General features: G+C 40.6%; 1 protein-coding gene across 2 annotated transcripts in view; it reads right to left on the reverse strand.

Annotated features, from left to right (window-relative positions):
• Positions 1-25653, reverse strand: part of SNRNP200 (small nuclear ribonucleoprotein U5 subunit 200) — a 1344735-nt gene that overhangs the window by 441605 nt on the left and 877477 nt on the right. For both annotated transcript variants that reach the window (XM_044084204.1, XM_044084205.1), the window contains 2 exons: positions 14803-15030; positions 14163-14354 (listed from right to left, as the gene is read on the reverse strand). In XM_044084204.1, the coding sequence (XP_043940139.1) occupies positions 14163-14354; positions 14803-15030 (420 nt within the window). The remainder of the gene's footprint in view (positions 1-14162; positions 14355-14802; positions 15031-25653) is intronic.

The raw sequence follows: 25653 nt of genomic DNA on the forward strand, positions 1-25653 counted from the left end.
TTATTTTACTTCGAGTTACCCCTTTTTACTTTTTAGTGTCCTTTCAAACATTAATGGCATGAAGTACGGTACATCACTTTCAGTCCCGATGTGATGACATGAGGTAGTGCCATCTGTGTCTGGCAGAGTAGGGCTGTGGATGTGTAACATATGCCATCATAGCAAGTTGGGGTTTTGTAAAGAATTTTATTTCATTTGACTATCACACTGATTTGTACAGATAGTTTCTGTTAAAAATGTATTTGTAAAGATGCCTGTGTTAAAAGTGCAACAGTTTAATGAGTGGGTCTTCCTGGACAGAAGAGAGATATGCATGTATGTCAGACAGTATTATTAGAAGTGATTAAATGTGCATGTTTTAACAGAGAATTCTGGAAGGTAAGAGGTTAATCACCATCCAGCTAATTAGATTTTATCTTACAGGTCTGATTGCAGCCAGAGATGGAAAATGTCAGGGAAAACCAGGACTAGGAATCTTACTGCATTGTCCTTAAGGGTGAACTAACTGCTACCCTGGAAGGGTGAAAGTTTCTGAAATTGTTTTACAGCTTTCAGATGCTGCAAAAAAAATCTTAAAGCTCTAGGTGTGTATTGTACCAGAGTCAGGCGACCAGATGTGATGCCATTCTACAACCAGCATTGAAATGACTTTCTAGATATTACTGAGAGATATGATGGAGCTCTTGCAGTAGCACTGTTTTTTTTTTTTGGAACAGGACAGGAAAGATCTCTCAGATATCTCACACAACCTCACACCTCATCTTGCCTTACTGTAGTAACTTAACTAAGGAAAAAAGTTATGCACTCACCATAACATTCCATGTGAGTTGTTCCATCTCGCTTTCATTCTTCACTGATGCGTTCGGAACTGATCTTCGGCTCCGACAGGGCCGATTAGCAAAGCTCAAAGATTACCAGTAGCCTGAGACCAAGCCCCTTATCCCATGATGCATTGCAGGAATTATCTCAGATCTTGTTTGCTGTGTGTATCATATTCTAGTAAAAAGGACTAATCTCCCAAGACAGGAAAAACATTGAATAGCCAGGATGAAGTCAGTCTCCAGGTCAACCGTCAGCCAGGTGGGGGAAGGAGGGAGGGAGGGACGCGAGAATGAAAGCAAGATGGAACAACTCACATGGAATGTTATGGTGCGTATATAACTTCTTTATGTGAAGTTGTTCAATCTTGCCGTTCATTCTTCACTGATGGGTAGTATCCCTAGCACCCTAAATCCTGGGTGGATCACGGGAGTACATTTTTCAGGACCTCAGAACCAAAGGAAGCTCTGTCCCTGGAGGCCTTGCCCACTTTGTAATGAGTGATAAAAGTGTGAGGCTTAGACCAAGTGGCTGCAGCACAGATATTATCCAGTGGTAACTTGGCTTTAAAGGCCGAAGAGGTAGAGACTGCTCTGGCTGAATGCGCCTTCACTTTATGCAACAAAGACCTATTAGCAGATGAGTAAGTGTAGGTGATACAATCTGAAAGCCACTTCGAAAGGGTTGTTTTAGCCACTGGTCTACCTTTTCTGGCTTTAAAGAATGAAACAAAAAGCTGGTCTGACTTTCTAAAGTCTTTTGTTCCGTCCAGATAATATCTAAGCTGTCTGTGAACATCAAGTCTGTGCAGCGTGTATTCTAATTTGTTGGTATGGTTGGGGAAAAAACGGGCAACTCAATAACTTGATTGATGTTTGTCTCAGAACAAACTTTAGGCAAAAAGGAAGTGTTAGTCCTAAGGGATACTCAGTCAAGATGAAAAATCATATATGGGGGCTTAACAGATAATATCTGAAGCTCTGACACTCTGCGGGCAGAAGTAATGGCCACCAGAAAAACAGTTTTCCATGACAGAAACTTGAGCTCACAAGATGATGCTGGTTCGAAGGGAGAAAGAATACGGGAAAGCATGAAATTCAAGCTCCAGGGAGAATGAGTCTTCACTGGAGGTCTCATGTGAAAGGTACTTTTGAGGAAGGCCTTGGATAACTGGTGTTGCATAATATTCAGTCCATCAATATCTAGAGGAAAATTAGATACAGCTGCTAACTGGACCCTAACGGTAGCAGCTGCGGCTCCTTCGTGAAATATCTTGGTCAAGAATGCTGGTATGGATGACAATGGAGCTTGGTAAGGATCAAGATTTTTGTTAGAAGCCCAAATGGAAAATCTTTTCCACTTAATAAGATACAATTTTCTGGTGGAAGGTTTGTGGGAAGCCAACAAAATTTGACTTGTGGCATCTGAAAGATTATGAAGCCTGGCTATACGGGGAACTGGAGCAGCCAAGCAGTTAGCTTCAGTGACTGCAAGGAAAGATGGAGATCCCCTGACGGGTGTGTCAGAAGGTCTGGAACTGGGTCCAGGATACATGGATCCTCCAAGAGATGATGGTAAAGAATTGAAAACCAAATCTGCTGAGGCCAATGAGGGGCTATAAGAATGACAGTCCTTCCCAGCGACTTTGCTTTCTGTAAAAATCTGGGTATCAGCAGAATTGGGGGAAATGCAGAGAGAAGACCCAGGGGCCAATCGTGTACGAGTGCCTCCCTCGGGGGTTCTCCCGGAGGGGGAATCAGGGCAAAGTAGCTTCTGCATTTGGTGTTGATGTGGCTGGCAAAAAGATTGCAGCAAGGCTGGCCCCATTTGCAGAAAATTCTGTCTGCAATCTCCTGTTTTAGGGACCACTTGTGTAGCAACAAAATTGCCCTGCTCAGCTTGTCCGCTATCACGCTGGATCTCCCCGAGATGTGCATTGCCAACAGAAAGCGCTGGGATGACACAGCCCACTGCCAGACTCTGAGGGCTTCTCAGCAAAGGGGGCAAGACTTGGTCCCACCCTGTTTGTTCAAATACCAGACCACTGACATGTTGTCTGTCTGTATGGCAATTGTCCCTAGAGGGAGAGAGACCTGAAAGTACTGCAACGCCAGAAGTACCGATCTCATCTCTAGGACACTAATATGCACATGTGACTCTTGATCCGTCCATGTGCCTTGGGCAGTCTTTCCCTGAAAATGCTCCCCACCCTATCAGGGAAGCATCCGTAGTCACAGTGGCTACTGGAGGGAGGAGTACAAAGGGGTGTCCTACTGTGACATGTAGAAACATCAATTACCACTGAAGATCCTTCTTGCAAGAGTCTGTAATCAGAATAATATGGTTCATTGGCAACTCCTAGAAAGACCACTGAGTTAACAGGAGACACTAAAGAATCTGCATATGCATCCTCAGCAATGGAATGGCTAAAATTGCTGCCGCCATCAAACCTAGTATTTTCAAGACCTCTGAGGCTGGAGCTCTGTTCTCTGAAACCAGTGAAATGATGCGTTGGTGAAGAATTTATACCCTTTTGACTAGAAGACGTAGAGTGGTGGTTGAAGTGTCTAACTCTGCCCCTATAAAGATGATATGCTGTGAAGGCAACAAGGCAGACTTTTCGAAGTTGACCATAATGCCTAAGTGGTTGCAGAGTGTCAGAGTGTATTCTGTTGCCTGAATCAGTTGATGCCTGGTGGTGGAGGTAAGGAACCAATAGTCTAGGTATGGAAACACCTCGAAATCCTAGATGCTTCAGGTGAGCCGTGACCACTGCCATAAATTTGGTAAACACTCTGGGGGCTGTAGTGAGACCAAAGGGCAGGGCTCGAAACTGGTAGTGACTGGCTTCCAGAAGGAAACGCAGATGATCTCTGGATGGTCTGGCCATTTTTATGTGGTAGTATGCATCCTTGAGATCGATCGAGCACATCCAATTGTCCTTCCCCAAGAAGGGGAGTATGGACTGAAGCATGACCATCTGAAACTTTTCTTTTTTTTTTACAAATTGGTTCAGTCTGCTGAGGTCCAAAATGGGTCTCCAGTCCCCTGTTTTCTTTGGAACCAAAAAGAATCTTGAGTAAGTTCCGAATTCTGTTTGGTCTGCTGGGACTGGTTGGATGACTCTTACTTCTAGCAACTTGTGTACCTCTATGGTTGCTTGTTCCCTGTAACTGGGTGAAACATCCGGGATTCTCTTGACGGGAATGGGAGGAGCAAAGAACGGTATGAAAGACCCTCTGGAAATGATGCTTTGTACCCATCTGTCATTTGTGATACCTAACCAGGCTTCTGGGTACAAAGATAAGCGATCCGACCACCTCCAGAGCAGGGCAGTCGTGCCTCCTCTCAGTAGCACTGGTAGGGTTGGCCAGAGAAATGATCGCTTGTTACCCTGGTGTTGCGGACCCCCTCTGCCAAGAGGGCGGCGTCTTCCATTATTACCCCCTCCTCTGCCCCTGGAGGGGGGTTCTCCACATGTGTCCTGAAAGGCTCCTTGGGCTTTCCGGAACCACATCTTCCCTCCCCCTTTGGCCTTTGGGAAAAGGCCGAGTAGGGGTGGAAAAACGGACTCCGACGGCAGAGTCTTTCCCTCCTGTTCACACCTGGTCAATGAAGACTTGAAAGGCTCCGCAAAGGAACAGAGGCGCATCCAGGCATGCCTGCGAAGAGCAATCCCTGTGCCTGCAGCCCTACTCGACTATCAGCCGCATATGATATGAGGCGCATGGATGAGTTCATAATGGAAATAAGGGTAGCAAGCTGGGCCGAAACTTTGTCTGCAGCTACAGTACCCTGAAGAGAATCACCCAGCTCCTTAAGGAGATCTCTTTGCAGTCTGGTGAAATGGGTCAGATAGTTCAGTGATCGCAGAGTGAAAGTTACTGAACTAAACATGTGTTTCCCATATCTATCCATGATCCTGGACTCTCTATTAGGAGGATGGACAGATGCAGAAGTTTCCGACAATTCCTTCTTTGTGGCCGCCACCACCACCATGACATCAACAGGAACTCCCTTAGAAAGGATTTATCGACATGGGCAGAAATAAATTTACTGGGCCTCCGGGGGACAAGCTCCATGGACTCCGGTGACTCCCATGTCCTACGAGAGACCAACTGCAAAAGGTCATCATACGGTGGAGACACCCAAGAGGTGGAAGGTTGAGACCTGAAAGCCTTCAGAAGAACAGACTCATCCTCAGTAGGGCTTTTGGACTGCCAAGCGCCCCTTTGCCTAAGGATCTCAAGTATCTCCTGCAAAGGAGATGTCCTCAGAGGGGGATCAAGGGGACCCTTCTGACTCCTCCAAATCAGTGTCAGATGTCAAGGACTCCTGTGGGGAGTCCAAGTGCCTCCTCTTGCATAGCCTCTTTCTGGGTACTTTCTAAGTGGGGACTTCTGGGGAAGTCGCAGAAGAGCAGGAAGCACACAGAGAGGCTAACTGAGGCTCTGGGTCTCTACCCTTTGGATGACAGATGGTAGCAGAAGCGGACACAAGCACGTTAAGGGAAGAAGAGGCCAAACCTGATGATGAGGAAGTCTTTGGAGACAACACTTGCCTCATGGCTTCGAAAGAATCACATCTCCGATGAGGAGTCGATGGACCCGAAGGAACCGCAATCCCCCCCCGCACCGATGCCATGGGCTTGAGCCCGAGGTAGGAGCCGAGCTCACCCGAGCCGAAGCCTCGAGAGGAAGAGTCGCCACTGACGAGTCAGTGCGACTATCCTCCCCGGATCCGACAGAGGAGCGTCGGCTCCTAGAGTCCCTGGTCAGCACCGAAGATGTCCGAGCAGATGGAGCCGACGATACTGGAACAGTCGTCGACTCCAAGGGTTCTACAATCAAGTCGGCCTCCTTCAGCTCCGAAGGACCGGTACGGCTCAGAGGAAGCGTAGTCAAATCAGGAAGTGTGGTCTTCAGCTCTGACACCCAGGTCGGAGCAGACAACAATTTAGCTAGGCCTGGTGCCATTAAAAGCTTCTGTACCAGTCAATCCATGTCCGAATCAGAAAGGCTAACCGATGGTGCAGACTGAAGAAGTGGTGAAGGAGTCTTGGAGACCGGTTCCAAGCCAGAGTCACAGCTCTGAAAAGAACAGTCTGTTGACTCCGAAGGCTGTGGAGCCGAAGTCACAGTATATTCCACTTTTTTTGATTTAGACTCAGTGGAAGACTGAGGATTTTGATGGTTTGCTGGCCCCATCCTCGTCAGACAAAGCTTCTACAAAGGGGTGCTTAAGGATACCTCAATCTATGAGTTTCCTCCTTCCTCTCAGCCAGCACCCTAGTAGAAAAGGAGTGGCAGATACTGCAGGACTCCTGAAGGTGCTCCTCACCCAAACAATAAACACACTGAACATGTGCATCTGCCACAGACATTTTTTGTCTGCAGTCTGCACATTTTTAAAGCCAGACTTCGGAAGTTTCTCTTTATCTTCAGACATCATTAGAAAAATAACCACTATAAGACTATCAGCAACTTTGACAAACACCCACCCAAAGGGGCCACTCTAAATATAATACAACAGAGAAATATACTATAAACTATTCTAAAACTACTGAGGCAAAAGGCCAAGAAGCAAGAAGTCACACAAAACATGGCAAAGTTATAAAAGGGAAAGGGGAACACTTTTAAACAGTAACTATATCTAGCTATATATAAGCATATAAAACAGAAATATGAAGAAAAACTTGCAAATATGTAGAAAATCCCACAAAAAGTTTCAAGCAATGCTGGAAACCCAGAGATCAGTGCCATGGCAAACTAGATCTGAGGTAATTCCAGCAATGCATCATGGGATAAGGGGCTTGGTCTTGAGCTACTGGTAATCTTTGAGCTTTGCTAATTGGCCGTGTCGGCTCAGAGGATCGGCTCCAAACCAATCAGTAAAGAATGAATGGCGAGATTGAACAACTTCACATCAGTAATTATTTAGTCAGGAAAACAGTTAGATTAGTCTAGTATTGTTTTTCTGCATCTGTGTGAATCTATTCAACTGCTATTTTTTTACATCTCCTGTGACTGAAACTCTGGTGTTTATTTTAACTAGATATTCAGTATTCAAGTTTTCTACTTTATTATTAAATATTTCTATACCTTTCATTATGGCTGGTCTTTTACAGAATACTTTAAACATCTTAAGAGTACTTGTGTTTATTTCAGTGACACTGCAGCTGTTCCTGAAAGCCTTGCTGCATTGGTCAAACTCTACCATTTGTAATAGTATTAATTTTACTCAGTATAACTGGGTACTCTTGTTAAGAGCCTTAGGGTAGCTGACTGATAGTGTAATTACCTTATAGTCTGGGCAGAGGGGGCACAGCTGGTAAACCTGTGCCAGCCCTTCCCAGGTATGTGTGCGCCAGAAAATCAAATATCCAAGTGTGTGTGTAAGTTACTTGGAACAGGGACACAATGCTCCAAAGTGGTCAGTGTAGAGTCTTGCTTGGGGCAAAGACAGAGAGTCCAGCCAGGTCTAGAGTGTGCTCCCTATGTGCTCTTAAGGAAAACTATGCTTGGTGCAGAAAGCTGCATTTGAAAATACTGTGTGTCCATTTTTTCCCTAGTGGCCATCCCTCACCTGTGTCAGTGGTGGGGACTGAGGCTCCTTTACTACTGGCCCAGAATAGGGGCCATCACACCCCCAACAAGTTTAACAAAGTCAAAAGTCCAATCATTCTAGGCAACTTTTTCTTGTAAAGTATTACTTTACATTATGGCTGGTCTTTTACAGAATACTTTAAACATCTTAAGAGTACTTGTGTTTATTTCAGTGACACTGCAGCTGCTCCTGAAAGCCTTGCTGCATTGGTCAAACTCTACCATTTGTAATAGTATTAATTTTACTCAGTATAACTGGGTACTCTTGTTAAGAGCCTTAGGGTAGCTGACTGATAGTGTAATTACCTTATAGTCTGGGCAGAGGGGGCACAGCTGGTAAACCTGTGCCAGCCCTTCCCAGGTATGTGTGCGCCAGAAAATCAAATATCCAAGTGTGTGTGTAAGTTACTTGGAACAGGGACACAATGCTCCAAAGTGGTCAGTGTAGAGTCTTGCTTGGGGCAAAGACAGAGAGTCCAGCCAGGTCTAGAGTGTGCTCCCTATGTGCTCTTAAGGAAAACTATGCTTGGTGCAGAAAGCTGCATTTGAAAATACTGTGTGTCCATTTTTTCCCTAGTGGCCATCCCTCACCTGTGTCAGTGGTGGGGACTGAGGCTCCTTTACTACTGGCCCGGAATAGGGGCCATCACACCCCCAACAAGTTTAACAAAGTCAAAAGTCCAATCATTCTAGGCAACTTTTTCTTGTAAAGTATTACTTTACAAATGCGACTGATGCTTGTCTTCTTCCTATTCATCTCCATCTCCCAACCAAAGACGCCAGTTCATATCCAAGGTACTCCCAATTCTTCTAGTCAACTCCTGTGCTTTTTTTCTGTCTTTCAAGCATCTTCCTCTGGAACACTGGAAAAAGTTCCATGGGCAAAAATCCCTTTATTATCAGAAGAATGAGAAGCAGAGACCCCCTTTTGTTAGATGGCTCACTTTTTATTTGATAAACTTCTGTATTTTCTCCTTAGCCTGTTCTGCATCAAAAAATTACTTAGATCCTCCAGGAAAAAAAAAATCTGAGGACAGTACCTTGAATCTCACACCTGATTCTCGACACACCCTGACTGCTGGGATAAATTTGCTTCTCTGCCTGAAGTACAGTAAATAATCATTTTCCACAAACAAGTCTGCTGTCACCATTTTTTAATACTTTGCAAATGCAAATGACAAAAAACAGTTGAAATCCAAAAACGTACCACGGAGCCCTTGTACCAGCAACAACAAGTAGGTAGTCTTAACGAATTTTATTTATCACAAACGTTTTACGCACTAAGGTGCAGCTTCCTCAGAAAACAAATTAACAATGAGTAAAAGTGCCGCCTTTTATACAAGGCAAAGGAAATGACAACATAGCAAGGTAAAACTCATTGTAGTAATTGGAAAGCAGGTATAAACCTTCACAAGAACAACTTGTTCCTCAAAAAATACAAACATTAATTCATGTTAGTAATAACCATTTCAAAGTGTGAAATTTACCAAGAAAGTAAGCATAAAATTAAAATAACATATTTAAAATTCTTAAAATATGTAAATGAAATCATGACATTAAAGTGAAAATTCAACATAAAAGGTCATTCAAATAGCAACTCATAAAAAGTAAATGTAATATGCAGTAATGGATTAAATCTTGTTAAAAAAGTAATGGTAATCCATTGTAAGTATAAAAGCATAATGAGCATCTATGTGCCTTAAAGATATTATTGTATAAACAACAGTAATAATTAAAATCTAGACAGTAATAAACATGAGAAGTGCTACACCAAAGGCACACCACATGAAGTCAGAAACAAAAAACACGCCACATGAAGTCAAAAAATATATATTATATGTATTCTGGGAAAAATCATATGTATGCAAAAGTAATTAAGGTATACATACATAGGAAGGTACTACCTTAAATAACTCCTCAACTTGAGTACTGCTGAGATGTTACAGTTTTCATTTAAACCCGGGTAGCAAAATGCGTCTAAAGTTATTTAAGGTAGTACCTTCCTATGTATGTATACCTTAATTACTTTTGCATACATATGATTTTTCCCAGAATACATATAATATATTTTTTTGTTTCTGACTTCATGTGGCGTGTTTTTTGTTTCTTGACTTGGCGTGGTGCCTGGTGGTGTGTTTCTTCATAGTTATTACTGGTCTAGATTTTTAATTATTACTGTTGTTTATACAATAATATCTTTAAGGCACATAGATGCTCATTATGTTTTTTACTTATAATGGATACCATTACTTTTAACAATAACATTTCACACTTTGAAATGGTTATTACTAACATGAATTAATGTTTGTATGAGGAACATAGTTGTTCTTGTGAAGGTTTATACCTGCTTTCAATTACTACAATGAGTTTTACCTTGCTATGTTGTCATTTCCCTTTGCCTTGTATTTTACCTCATTGTTAATTTGTTTTCTGAGGAAGCTGATAAATAAAATGGAATACTACCTACTTGTTGTTGCTGGTCGTTTTGGATTTCAATTTTTTAATACTTTGCCCTTCTGCCACAGTTTTGTCACGATCAACTGTTTCTGCTGCTATGAGTAGATCTTTACTAATACTGGTCTTAGGTGCTTTCTCATGGCCAGGTTTGGAGCATTCACACAATGTGCCCTTTCAATTATTAGCTCCTGCTGTGGAATTCCAGTCCAGTTGCTAATTTGTGATTTTATAAATTTCAAATAGTTTCTTCCTTCTAGATACTCCGGTATAGCACAAAATTTCAGGTTTTCTTTACACGTACTGTCCTCTATCTATACCAGTTTTTGAAACTGCTCTTACTGAACAGTCTCATGCTCAACCAGCCTTTTCTTCATTTTGACTTCTGATTTATACTGTTTTATCAGTTCATATGAACATCTGTTTAACGCTTCTTCCATTTTTTCTAACTGTTCTGTTATTGAGTTGACATATTCCTCCAATATTTCATTAACTTTGATCAGCTCTGAGCTCATCAGATTTATTTTTTCCTCTAAATTACTGGAAGCCATGTCTTGTACCAAAGCTGAGGCCTGAGCTGCTGTTTGCCAAACACCTGTAGGATTTTTCCCAGTAAGTGTTATCTCTACACCTTTTCTAGTTGATTTTCTTTCAGGCTCTTTGTTCTTTGCTGGCATACAGGCAGTGTACTTACTAGCCGGTAACTGAATTTTACTAAAACGGGCTGAATTACTAGCCTTTTATCTTTCAGTTTCTTTTTTCACACTGGGAGAGCTGATGTTAAGCTGTTGATCAGTGTGCGGCCCATCTTGAAATTCAGGTTGAAAACAGATTTTTTTTTTTTTTAGATTTAGAGTGCCCCCCCCACACTGTGGAGAAGCATGATATATTCACAATCCCGATGAAGAAGGTGCTGAGAGGTGGCTTGAATCAACAGGTCATCCAAATAAGGGAAAATGTCAAATCATTGAAGTTTACAGAAAGCTACCACTGGAGCCAGACATTTGGCAAAGACGCTCAGAGCTTTAGAAAGACCAAAAGGTAAAGCAGACAGCTGAAAATGTGAGGAAGAAACAGAAAAGCAACATTTTCCAGTAAAGAGGGTGAATAGAAATGTTAAGATGGGCGTCCTTCAGATGCAGAGACACAGGAAAGCCTGAGGAAGTAACAGGGGAGAAACAAAGACCGGTGAGACATCATCATGAAAGAGGGCACTTTCAGAAAGGTGTTGAGACATTGTGCATAGCATAGAGATGGCCGAGATGCAACGGATAGTAAAGTTACAAGTGGACAGACCACCAGGGCTTGAATGGGGTTGTCTATTTAAAGCTGGCACAGAGCATGCAAATTGCTTCAGTAATTACCCTATTAAGTACTACTGTTGTAAGATCCTAATTGGCTGAACTGTTAATGCCTGTTATAGTCTCTTCTTTTTTAGGGCTTGTCTTTGTGTTAGAGTAGTAGATATGATGAAGGGCTGACACCCTGAAAGGGGTTATCTGTTCTGTTTTCTTATTATTTTATTAAAATGGTTTTACACTGGCCTTGGCTGTGTTCACCGTACCATTTTTTTTCTGCTTCTACTTTGGTTTTTGATTAGGGATCAGAGTTTGGCTGCAGTTTGTATAACAGTTTTTCTACCATTCTTCTGTGTCCTCATTATTGTCTTCTCATCTATTTTTTTTTCTATTTCTACTACTTCTAAAATTAATTTCTTCTTTGTTCATTTTCTTCTCTATTTCCTTGCTCTTATTTTCATTTTTGCAATCCATCCATAAATGTCCAGTTTTGTTAACATTTCAATTCACATTTTTTGCATCATGTCCCATTTCCCCACAAATATAACATTTTCTTTTGTCAGAGTTACTTACCAAATGTCCTTTTGCACAAAAATGTTTTTCTATTTTTAACACAAAAGCCACCAATCCATGAACTCCTTCTGTCATAAACATTTGCACTCTGTCAAGTACTTTACATAGGTAGAGAGAGAGACTTTTTAAGTACTTTGCATAAAGTTTTCAAATGTGTTTTCGAAGTCTCTCTTTCTACCTATGTTTGAAACTCTACATGTATTTTCTTTTTGTGTGTCCCTGTTAAATTATTTTAACACAAAGATTCCATGGGTTAGTCTTTCGTTTTTTCATATTCTCCAAGAAAATTTTCCATTGAAAAAACAGTCTCAAATATGATGTCACAAAAATGTCCGTTTGTTAATAAGAATAAATACTCTTACCTCATGTGGTTTTACACTCAAAGGAGCTATTACATTGTCCCACATTTCATACTAGTCCATTTCTTTTTCTTTACACTGAATCCTTACCACATACTTCTGTTTTTCTTTTTTTTCTGTCTTCTTTTCTGCTACTTCCCTTTTGCTTTCTTTTATTTTCTCTGCACATCATTTCTTTCCGTCTCACCACTATTCTTCAGGATCGTCTCTGCATCCTCCTTTTGTATTTTCTCCATAATGTCCCCCTCAGGAAACATCTTCATTTTCTAGCTCACTTTGCTTCACCATTTCTTTAAGTAAATCATTCCAAGACCCTCCATCACTTGCCAACTCATCTTTATCAAAACAATTTCTTTGAAACATCTCCTCAGTATCCTGCACACATTCTGTGGTCTCAATATTTGCTTTCTCCTCCATTTATCTCACCACTCAGTCTCTTCCTCTATCAGCCTTCCTGTTTCTCTGGGCCTCCTCTGCACCTGGAACGGAAACAGGAAGTAATTCTGCAAAATGTCTCTCACTCGCAACAATGATGACTTGGAGAAGTTCTGCGATTCCCTGGCCTAAATTCCCCCTATTAGTATAAATACCACCTTAGGTCTCCCTAAAGAGAGGCTACCAGCCTAGTAGGACTAACCCAGTAAACAAAGAATAGACAGACGGACAGACAGAAAGAAACAATGTGCCTTCATCAGGCCAAGTCTTCCTAAAAGAGTACTCTTTGGGTTTACAGCAGGATGACAGTGGCCCCTTGCTATCACTGTTATGCCCCAAGACAGAGTGAACTTGGGAAGCATAAGCTAGGTCCCTGTCTTCCACTAAGACATCTGAGTCAGACAGCAGCTCAGGCAAGAGGATTTTTTTTCAGTGTGCACCACAGTACCAGTTGTGCCAGGTTCTACTACTGAGGGAGAGAGGATTGTCGGCCTTCTGTCATGCAGTCATACACTGGCGAATTCTAAAGGCAAAAATGGCCATGGCAGATGGTGCGTTTGTGTGTTGGGGGGGAGCAGCAGACATCTCAAAGTTCTGTGGTTGGTCCAAATGTGAACCACAGAAAAAACTAAAATATAAACTAACTAGAAATGAAAAGGTAAACAGCAAGCTTCCACAAAAAACACCAGAACAAATCTGCTAAAATTCACAAAACATCTTCTTGTGCAAAAAGGCATATTAATCTGATAATCATACTATTCCTATAAATATCTGAAATGCAGTTCTTCACACGTTACTGCATTTTCTCATTACACAAGTTAATCTCCACAATAACTAAACCAAACCAGAGTAACTATGACATTTAAGCATCCTGACTGATTACTAACAAACTGACTGCAGGATAACTTGAAACTATGAATTTATTGAGAAGTATACATGCCAGAAGCATCAGCGCTTGCAGGCCATTTCCTTGGAATATATACTACTAAACAGTAATCACATTTTCTGCATTCTGAATACTGCGAACAAGATGGACTTTTATTTGGAAAAATAAATAAATCTCCAGTAAGCGCTTTCATCTTTTATTCTTTAAAAACGTATTCAGTCAAAAGGTGTACATTGTTTTCGGAGTGTTGAGCTTTTTTTTTTTTTTTGCTTTTAGTTTTAGGGTTTTGAGTCTATATTGGACTTTCTTGCTCTTGTGAGTGAATACACTTAACTCTGTGCACTTCAGCAAGAAGGCCAACATTCACTAACCCTCACTTCTCCCAACTACCATCACTAGTATACCCCAATAAAACAGAGAAAAGCAGAACACCACAATGACAAAGTCTACCTCCTGCCAAATAAAGCTATCTGATGTATCCCTTACTAGTCCCACTTCAAAATTAAACTCTGAAGACGCAAAGATCACTGACAAATTAAAAAAAACAAGCACCACAGTTTATACATTTTACTGATTTCAAAGCTTCTACTGTACACTGATGTAAAACTCCACTGGATGAGTTCGAAGCACTGTGGAATTATATAGGTGAAAACTACTCTCATTTCTGATAGAACAGCTGCAGAGAAAAACGCTCAAATCCGTCTCAGATCAACATAACAACCCATCAACTCACCTGAATGTGTAGTTCCAATGGCACAGGCCTGACATTTGGATGGAAGTTGAAAGTTGCAGTGGTACTGCAACCTAACCAATGGGCCACATCCTTTGCATTGGAAAGGGAAGAACTAAGAGCAACAATTCTGATTGGCCGTTCAATCTGGGACGAGATATACCTCATTCTGGAACAGATGACCTCTAGAACTGGCTATAGAAGAAAAGGCAAAGAGAGTCATTTCCAAACTTACAGGTATGAAACAAAACTTTACTGATGACCTAAAGCAGCGACAGACATCTTAATGCACGTGTCATGTTCAAGCTAGTAGCAATTGTCCTGAACATAATGACAATCCAGCTTTGAGCAACAGGTTTAGACATACTACATTAAATAAGCTACCATAACTGACAAAAAAGCACCCCCCCCTCAAAAAAAAAAACAAAACAAATGCATAAATAAATAAAAGTAAATTAAATACAATGATGAAAGCTTTGTATGTAAAACAGTGCTTTAAGCACCATTCAAGTAATTTCCTGCAGCATGCACAGTGTTTCAAGAACATCTGTTAATTTAACAACTTTACTGGCTTCTTGACAAGAACACACTGAATGAGCAACCTGTTATTTTCAGAAGAACTGTAAAAAAGGTCAACACTTACTCCATTTTCCCCTCCTATCAAGTGGGTCTCATCTACAATGAAGAGGTTAACATTCTGAACATTTTTGCGCTGCTTCCAACGACGGGAGAGAATGTCCCACTTATCAGGGGTACTAATGATGATATTGCCCTTCCCCAACAATTTAAGGTCCGTGCTTGTCTCCCCAGTCAACAGCACCACTTTCTTATTTAACTTCTCTTGGAATTTCTCATACCAGTCCACAAACACCTGGAAACAAAACAGAATACAGCACCATAAACCAAACTGTCTCATACCACTCATGAATGCATAGTTAAGGGCTTCATAACAATAAAATTAAGCCCCCACCTCCACCCACACGCTTTAAAGAGTTTATAATTTCCTTGTGCCACTCAATTTAAAAATTGTTTATCAGCACTAATAAAAATGAAAAGCTGTCAGTTAGCAAGCTATATACCATATGTATGGTATTCAGACTTCAAACACTCTTGTACACTACAATAAGACCGACCCAATTTATCAAAGTAAGCAGAAACAAACTCAGCCAGAACACTTGAGGGTATACCGAGGAATCCGGGGACGAATAAGTTATTTTTCTTAAGAATTTCTTTCCTTTAAATTTAACTGTAAACGGCCAAAAACAGTATAAATAAAATGGAAACTTCATATGTGTGTGTAATAGTCCTGTCACTCACCTGAAAGATGTATAAAAAGGATTATCTAGTTATCACCACAACAGTAGCCAAGCATGCATGGAACATATTAGTGAGCAACATTTTAATGCACAATTCACCAGGGATTTTACTCTTCACAAGACAGAGTGATCTCAGATCTAATTTATGTAAGGATCAAAAGTGTTGGGGTAGGCTTTGCCATCTTCCAAAAAATCATTTCCAGTGATTTTTCTGTTTTTTTTCAGGCATTAGTTTTGACTGGAGATTCTCGGTTGGAGTGCGGGAGGTGTGCCTTGTGTGTGGAGTCTGCATGTCCTCCCCTCAGTTGGGTGGGCTTTCGAAAGAATGTGTAAATGGGCGTGCCTTCGTTGAAGGTTGAACATCGAGCTGGCACCTCGGCATTCCTGAAAATCTACTGCCAATCATTAGCGGACCAGAGTTCCGCTGTGGTGACCCCTAACCAGGAAAAGCCAAAAGACAACAACATTGGTTTAGACTGAAAATGTGCAATTTTGTGACTGCACTTGAGTGATAAACACATAATACACATGTTTTTGACATGTGGTCACCAATGAATTACAGTGGCTTAAAAAGTTTGCTTCTTGAACTTATTACAAAGAAAAAAGACTTCACAGCACTAAATGAAGAATTCTCTTACCTGTCTCCCTCCAGAACAGTACCAGGCTTTACATGACAAAAAACATCCGATTAGGAAGAATAAGGCACCCTGGTATCAATTTTCTTGGGAAAGTGACCACCATTCAGTGGTTGTGCTGAATATTCCAGTTCCAATCTAAACAGCCTCTACAGTGCTAAACTATACAAGGCTGAGAGTCAGACATGTTTAAGGAAGAAATGAAGTAACACGAAGAATGAGCAAAACTATAATCTACATTGCTTCTCAGAATGTCTACCTTTGAAAAGCAATCTTGGACCACAAGAATGGCATCTTCTGAATTTCTGCCATGGCCGTAACAAAACAGCAAAGACAGCACTTTTCTGCACAATCCACAAACATTTAGTCCCTCCACACTACATTCAGAGATGCATACTTAACAGAGCTATGAAAGGACTCAGCTAGTAAATGTATTTGGAAACAAAGATCTGACCTCAGCTCCTTTTGCATTTTTAGTGCTTCACTTCGCTTTGTATAGAGTAATAATGTGTGGTCATTATACAGTACAGTTGTGTAAAATCTTACCATAACAGCAGATGTTCATCTCTTCACTTTTGCAGCATTCTTTACAATAGGGATCCCCTGCCAAGGGGGGGGGGACTGACGTCTGGCCAGTACACCAAAGCCTTTAGGTTGCTTTAAGGTATGTCATACGTCACACATGTCCTAGGCTATACGGGGGGAGCATAACAGTGATGTCCAGATGTACCATCCTTAGACCTGAGAGGTCAAGTTGGAACACCAGTCCAAGGGGAAAAAAAGAGGTAAACAGAACATCCAGAAGGGAAAGGAACCAGGGGGAAGGAAAGAGTGAATACTGCAACAGTGAAGAGAAGGACATCTACCATTATGGTAAATACTTGCACAACTATACTATGTCCCTCTATTTCACTGCTGCAGTATTCTACACAATAAGGGGAGTGCAAAGGCTCAGGAAGGAGAGAGTACCAGTAGAGCTCTCCAGGAACCCTTGGGGAAGGGACCTAACAAAGCCAGCTCTAGCTCTGGAATTCCCCCAACTTAAAGCGCTTGGTAAATGTATGCACAGAAGACTAGGTAGCTGCCTCAAGAATAGAGTTGTAACCAAACCCTTGAAAAAAAGCACTGGAAGAAGCAACGTATCTAGTAGAATGAGCCTAAACAGAAAAATAAAGGCTCCTGTCCTCTTGTCATGGAATGCATAATAAAAAGAAATAGCCTTAGAAATCCAAATAGAAATATTTTGCTTGGAAAGAGCCACACCCAAGGATCTAGAATGAAAGGAAACAAACAGCTGATCAGATTTACGAAAAGTCCAAAGTCTTATCCAAATAAATTCTGAGTTGTCTATGTACATTCAAGGTGTGCAACACCTTCTCACTAGCAGATTGCGGAGAAAGGAAAACAGTGGGCAAATAAACAGATGGATTTAAAAATAACTCATTCACCACCTTGGACATAAAAGGAGGATTAGTATGAAGGGATACCCTGTCCTAATGGAAAACTAAAAAAGGAGGACAAGCCATCAGGGCATGAAGTTCAGACACCCGTCCGGCAGAAGTAAGGGCTTACAAAAGTACAGTCTTTCAAGAACAATGCTGTAAGGAAGCTGAAGCTGCAGGCTCAATAGGAGCCTGGGGTCAATTTTTCTAAAACAAAATTAAGATCACAGAGAAGAAGCAGGCTTCCTGGTAGGTCTAATATGAAGGACACCTTTTAGAAACTATTTAGCCTCAAATCTAGAAGCTAAAAGATGTGATAAAGGCAGACAAGCAGACACAGCTCTTAAGTGGGCCTTAACAGATGAATAAGCCAACCCAGCATTGAGCAAGTCACACAGAAGCTAGAACCAAAGGAACATCCACAGAAAGTGGATCCAGTTACAACAGACACCAAACAGAACACCTCTTCCATTCTGATCCAGTTACAACAGACACCAAACAGAGCACCTCTTCCATTCTGATAAGTAGGATTTCCTAGTTGTGAGTTTTCTGGCCTCCTGCATGGGAATAGAAGGACATTCAAAATTCTATCACCCACAGTGTTAACTGAAGAGTGGACAGGTGAGGATGGATGAAAGATCCCTTGTTTTGTGTGAGTAAACTCAACCTGTGACTGCCTTTGGCTAAATGCAGAGGAGGAGGGCACCAATGCTGTCTGGGCCAAAAGGGAGTCACCAAGATTTTGGGAGCATTTTGTTGTATGGTGAAAAGATTTGGAATGAGGGAAAGGGAAGGGAAGGAAAGGAATAAAGAAACATTACTTCAAAGAAAAAGAGAGGGTTGTCCACCTTCCAGACCACAAGACCCAAGAATCTATTACAAAAAAGAGGAAGTTGTCTGTTCAGAGGGGGAGTCAAACAGATCTACTTGAGGAGTACCCCACTGGTAGACAACGTCCAGAAACACATCCCTGTGAAGCATCCACTCATGGGATTGTGTTATGGATCTGCTCAGAGAGTCTGCCACAATATTCTGACCTGAGGGAATATAAACTGCTCACAGGATCACACAGTATTGGACAGCTAGATCCCACAAATAGAACAGCCAACTGGCAAAGGAGGTAAGCTCCCCCTCTCCCCCAACTGCTTGTTGACATACCACATCACTGTGGTACTGTCTATACATACCTTGAGAGACCCTGGGGAGAATAGAGAATGAAATGTTTGAAGAGCCAGCAGAAGAGCTATCTCCTTTACACTGATTTGGTCTTTTCTTTGCTGATACCACCAAGGACCTTGCAACTTTAGAAAGCTGAAGGATGCTCTCCATCCCAAGTCTGAAGTGTATGTGAACAGCTCCTGAGAAGAAAAAGGGGGATGAAAAGACAGCCTTGGATTGAGAGCCAGCTGCTGAATCCAACACTGAAATTCCAGCCTAAGGCATGGAAGAAGTGGAACTAGGAAATCCAGGGAATGGGAATACTGAAGCCAAACTGCCTTCATTTATTTATTTTTATGCATCTATTTATCATTTAACAGGGAATGTGCGACTTGAAACAAAGCCAATTTTCAGCGAAGGCCCGGGGAGAAACACTCCAGATGCATGTCTTTGTAATATAGGAGGAAAACGGAGCACCTAGGGAAAACCAACACTAATGCAGGGAAGACATATAGACTTCATGCAGAAGGCACCCCAGCAGGGAATTGAACCGGAGAACCTCTTGCTGTGAGGTGACAACATTACCACTGCACCATCCATGCTTTAGAAAACACTGAAGTTTTCTCATGTGGAGTCTGGCAAAAGGGAGCATAAGAATGGTGGAGGCCGTAAAACCAGGTCTATATTACATATTCAAAGTTTCAAACCTTCGAATTCCATATGTTCGACAACATATGACCGAAGTTTGAAACTTCGAAAATATAATAAAACATTAAAAAAAATAAATAAAACTTACCTTAACGCTCCGAGTAGGGGGACAAGCCTCCCACAAAACCCCTATCTAAATATACCAACTCTGAGATCGCACTTCAGTGCAGAAAAAGGAAATTCTCCCATTCTGCACTGTAAGGCGCCGTTACATTTAACCTTCGAGCTTTTCAAAGTTCGATCATATGGTGTCGACCATGTAATAGGAACCCCATAAAACCTACAACTCTCAGAAGCTCCCTTGCTGTGAATAAGGCCAGAGGAATAAGGGAATGAAAGAAAGAAATAAGAATCAAGGCCTTAGAAGGAGGCAGGGATGCCAGTATTGGAATAGTTTGGATCCTGCACCCCAGAAATACATGCTCCTGTGAAGGAGTGAGAAAGGACTTTTGAAAATTTATAGTGAACTCCAGGCTTTGCAGGAGGAAAATGGCAAAGTGAAGGTGCTGCAGCAGACTCACTGGACAGTATGCCTGAAGCAGGAGATAAAATGCCAGGAAGCAAAAGAGAAATGTAAAAACTTCCTGAAAAGGGGGGTGAATGGGGATGTGAAGATAAGCACCCTTGAGGTCCAGACACTAGAAAAGCTTGAGGAAGCAACAGAGAGAACAAAGTCTGAAGGGACAACATCTGAAAGAAAGGGACCTTCAGAAAGGTGTTCAAATTAGAGAGGTTTAGATTGGGTCTCCAAAGTGGCCCCTTTCCTTGGAACTTAAAATATTCTGAAGTAAAATCCCTTTCCCCTTTGAGAAACTGGAACTTCTCTAACAGTTCCCAGAGTTTAAAGATCCTGAAGTACCCCTGGAAAAAAGGCAACTGTTCCTAGGGGGATAAGGAATGCCCCTGAAAGGGGGGAATAGATTTCTAAACCATGTAATACCTTAGCAGGATAATGGAAAGAACCCAAGAATCCTGAATCATTTTTAACCAAACTGAAAGAGGTAGGGAAAGATGAAGGGAAATAGGAATGTGGTTGAAAAAACTAGTTAGACAGCACCTGGTTTGTCAGAAAAAGGAGATTTCTGGTTCACAGGAGTCTGGGTAGCTTTAGAAGGAGGAGCTCTTTTACCCTCTGTCTATGAACAAAGGATGGCTTATAAGGGTAATTTCTTTGAAATTTGGGTATAGGAGAAACAAACACATTCTAAGTTACAGAAAAGCCTTGTCCTTATCCTGGAGACAAACAAATCGGCAGCTGCACCAAATAAGTGTTATCCAAAGAAGCATACATCTACTCAGCCTTAATATCAAGCAAAGGCTGAATCCGAAGCTAAGACTAACTCATCACAGATTCAAAAACAGCAGCTCTGGAAGAAGCCTCTGCTGCATCAAAACTACATTTCAGAATCATAGATAGATAAAACTGCAAGGAACCACCATGAAGACTGAAAAAATTTTTATTGTAGGACGAGCGCTTTCACGCACACACAGGTGCGCTTCATCAGGTTACAATTGGACAAAGAAACCTCATTGCTTATATACAAAAGGCAAATACCAATCATACAATTATCAAGTTAATGATTGAATAATTAGAATAATAATCATTCTCCAGTTTAAAGAACAACTTCATGGTATTTGATATAGTCCATATTAAAGCACATATATTTAGTTACCAAATGCGCTTCAAAACATTCATCAATAGAACTTAACTGTCATTTGTAAAAACATATGTAAATCTCAAAAGCTAAATATTCTAAAAATCTAAATACTCTAAAAATCATTAATCTATTCAAAGTTTAAAAGTCCATAGGACAAAAATGCATCATATCATAGCTCACCATTAGTTAAAAATACCCGCTAGATCAATTCAACATATGCAAGTATAATGTTAAAAGATTTCAATGTAACGATATAGTCCACTTCCCTTTTTTAATATAACCTGCTTGCCTTATAATAGTAACATTATATAATGCTTGTCCAAAATTAGCCACGGTTTAATTTGGCCCGATATAAAAAGCCATTACCGCTTAACGAGAAACATAAACCATATTGGCATGACTAAAAACGTTCCGCTATTTGCGTGAACGGTTTCAGAACCATCTTAAAAGTACATGAGACAGTAATAGCCTCTTGACAAATGCCTAACAACTTGTTGAAATAACTAAAGGGACTATGAAAAAATCCGCTACTTGCGTGAGCATTATCAAAACTGTCTTATAAAAATATAAGCCAATAAAAAACCCCCCTTAACAAGGCTCAAATAACAACAGGCTAACTATAAACACCAAATAGCAGGATGCGTAGCAGATCCAATCACAGTCAGAACGCTGGAGAAGCATCACATTAAAACATAACAATTAAGTAATATTCTTAAAATATATATTTACAATCAATATACTTAATAGATTCCATGGTGTACATCTCAAGCAGTATTTAATCCACTTGGTACCATGCATTAAGCTGATAGTTGAGCTAGTAGGTCAAATAATAATATGTGTATATCATAATCTACTCAGAGAATTGGACATTATTGTACATGATAACATGGACTCATGGTACCGATCCCATATAGATGTATTCTATTCCATTTAATGATAAATGGTGGTTATCAATGTAAGGAAGACATAATACAGCAATACAATAAGTCTTGACCATATTTGAAAAACCAGTAGGCTGCCATGGAATGTAAGATAAAAGTATGATTACAATCATGCTGTATTCAAAAATATATCGCAACCTATATGCATATACTATGAAGATGTAGACTGCGTAGGTGTAAAGGGCCAAAGAGAAAGAAATCAATACGTTATGAGGCTCCTAAGAGAACAGGACGGATACTAACCGTCGAATTTAGTCCGGGTGGAAAATGGGCTTTTAATCTTAATATCCACTTTAATTCAAACATTTCAATGGTACCTAAATGGTCCCCTTCTCTCCTATTTGGATTAACTACTTGCAAAACCAGAAAATTGAAACTATGTTGGGATTTATCATGACAATGCATAGCTAGTGCATTAGTAAGATTACTCTTCCTTATGTCGTAAATATGGTTGTATATACGATCCTTCAGTCTACGCGATGTCATCCCTACGTAGTATGCATCACATTGATTACACACTGCGAGATAGATAACATTCTGCGTGTCACATGTAGCATAAAAAGTGGGTTTAAAAACCATATTAATACCAGAAACATTGGGAAGTTGAATCTTACTAATGTATTTGCATGATGAGCATCTGCCACATGCAAAAGTACCCGTTTTAAAGTTGGCTCTTATATCAATGGGAACAACATCTAGTTTTTCTTTGCAAAGTAGTCTTTTAATGTTTAGACAATTATATCTAAAAATAGGTTTCTTCCCTATTAATTGTGAAAGAGAGGGATCGGATAGCAGTATCTTCCAATTACCTCTGATAATCCTAATTAGTTGCTCAACATCATTAGTATATTTAATTCCATACACAACCCCCTTATTGTTCTCTCTTTTAAAGAAAGAATGGCCTAACTTTGTTATATGTGATGGCATTTCAAAAAGAGCATCAGTTACGCTGTTTATTAGATCAATCGGATAACATCTATCTAAAAAGTATTTCTTTTGATGTTCTATTAATTCCCTACCATCCTGTTCATTGCTACAAATTCTGAGTATTCTAGTCATCTGACCTTTTACTATATTGCGAAATACGTAACGCGGATGTAGGCTGTCATAGTGAAGAACACTATTTTTCCAACACAGTTTTCTATACAAGGTGGTAGTTAAACTATAGTTATTTTCTTTAATAATAGTAATGTCCAGAAAATTAGCATTTGTAAAGGAGCATTCATCCGTAAAAGTAAAGAATGAAGTAGTTGAGTTCATATAGCATATGAACTCCTTCAGCATGTGTATATCTCCGTTCCAAAGCATCAGAACGTCGTCTACAAAGCGTCTGTAGAGGATGACGTTATTAAACCTAGGGTCATTAAATATGAACTCTTTCTCCCATCTATAGACCACAAGGTTGGCATAAGCATTGGCACAGGGAGTGCCCATGGCTACTCCCCATGCCTGTGCATATACTTTATGGTCAAACAGAAAGATGTTATTATTTAAAATTAAATCCAGTAGGCAACAGATGTTCATTATCTCATTGCTATCAATATTACCAAGGTCAACCAAATGGGACCTTATCGCATCGAGGCCATACTCATTGGGGATGCTGGTAAATAAGCTTTTGATGTCCAGTGTGACTAACAGAGTACCTCCATTGATGTTATTCCTAACTATGTCTTGTTTCAAATCATCTAAAAGGTCATAAGAATTCTTCAAAATAGTAGGGACAGCATTGACCATAGGCCCAAGTCTAGATTGCACATATAGTGAAGCATTTTCAGTGACCCAATGTTCACCTGATACTATTGGTCGTAGTGGGGGAGGGTCCTCATTTTTATGTAACTTAGGTAGTCCCTTTATCAAGGGAATGAGGGGGGAATCTATCATTAGAAAGTCATAAAGTGCTTTATCTATCGATCTAGTCATAAGCAGGTCATAAATTGTATCATGTACATAGTTAATTATAGTTTCTATCTTTGACCTATCTATAATGTTGTATGCTTTATCGTTACTCAGCATGTCATACATCAGTTGTTTATAAAAGGCAGCATCTAATGCAACGATTCCCCCTCCCTTATCAGCTGGTTTAAAAACTACGCTCATATCATGACATAAATTATCTAGGGAACATCTTTGTGCATGGTTTAAGTTAACAAAAGTACCTTTGTGTTTCTCTTGTTCATAATAAGAGTAGAACTCACGTTCACATACACGCATGAAACAATCAACAGTTGGTGGTATTGGAGTTACAAAGCAACTTTTCCTTTTACAGACATAAGTTTTATAGTCAAACTCAGAATTATCCGACTGATTGTCCTTGAACCATACCTTCAGCGATAGCTTTCTTGCAAAAAGGCGTAAGCCTATGAGAGTATCAGATGATGTACTTCCTTTAAAAGGAATAAACGACACGCCTTTATTTAGGATACTCTGTTCATCTGCTGAAAAAGTCCTCGAGGTTAAGTTGAAAAATAAACAATTCAGTTCCTTGCTTTCCTTCTCCGTTCTGGCGTTTCTCCTGACATCTTTCTTTTCATTCTTCCCCGACTGATTGAGCGCGTGCGTACTGCGCTCTTGTATGGAAGAGGGACGTTTAAAGGCACCGGTGCAACAAAAGTAATGTTCAAACTGTTGGCTTTAGGTTTAGCACCCAAGTTAGTATTATGAGACAAACCCTGTTGATTACAGGGCAGAGAGGTGTTAGATTGGCCAGACCCATGGTCAATAATATCACCTGAATGACTGTCTGTCATCACATGGGCATCCAATAATTCAGCGGAAGCATCAGGTTCATTGTTCATCAATTGTGAAGCTTCAGATGTATGGACAGTTTGAGATACTTCTTTTTGATTAATCCTTGGCCAAACAAAGATGCGACCCGACTGGAAATCTTGGAGGTCACGTCTTAATTTCTTGAGTTTAACTTGTTCTAATTTATTGCTAAATGATTTAATGTTCTAATTTATTGCTATGAACAAAGGATGGCTTATGAGGGTAATTTCTTTGAAATTTGGGTATAGGAGAAACAAACACATTCTAAGTTACAGAAAAGCCTTGTCCTTATCCTGGAGACAAACAAATCAGCAGCTGCACCAAATAAGTGTTATCCAAAGAAGCATACATCAACTCAGCCTTAATATCAAGCAAAGGCTGAATCCGAAGCTAAGACTAACTCATCACAGATTCAAAAACAGCAGCTCTGGAAGAAGCCTCTGCTGCATCAAAACTACATTTCAGAATCAGGAAGGTCAGAAATAACCTGACAGGCCTGAGAAAGAATAGCCAAAATATATCTAGACATATAGGCCTGGTAATTGACAGTTCAGAAAGCCAAAATAACAGAGCTATAGACCTTCTTACTTAGCCTTTCCATAGTCCTACTCTCTATTAGAAGGAAGACGTTTTGTAGAAGGCAGTAACTGAGATGGCTTGTCAGAAGCCACAGACACCACAGAGGGGCTAGCTGAAGGACATCTATAAAGTAATTTGCAATCTTCAAACAGCCTGTAAAACCTATCTGGTGTGGAGGCAGGGGACTGGGAGTCTAGAGCCTGGAATGCAGTAGAAAAGGCATCCAAACAAGGCAGCCGGGACAGCAGAAGGTCTATGAGAGTCCATTTGCTGAAGCTTGTAATACCTCTT

The sequence above is a fragment of the Protopterus annectens genome, chromosome 9.part0 (genome assembly GCF_019279795.1).
Source record: "Protopterus annectens isolate FY-2018-M chromosome 9.part0, PAN1.0, whole genome shotgun sequence".
Taxonomy (NCBI): domain Eukaryota; kingdom Metazoa; phylum Chordata; order Ceratodontiformes; family Protopteridae; genus Protopterus; species Protopterus annectens.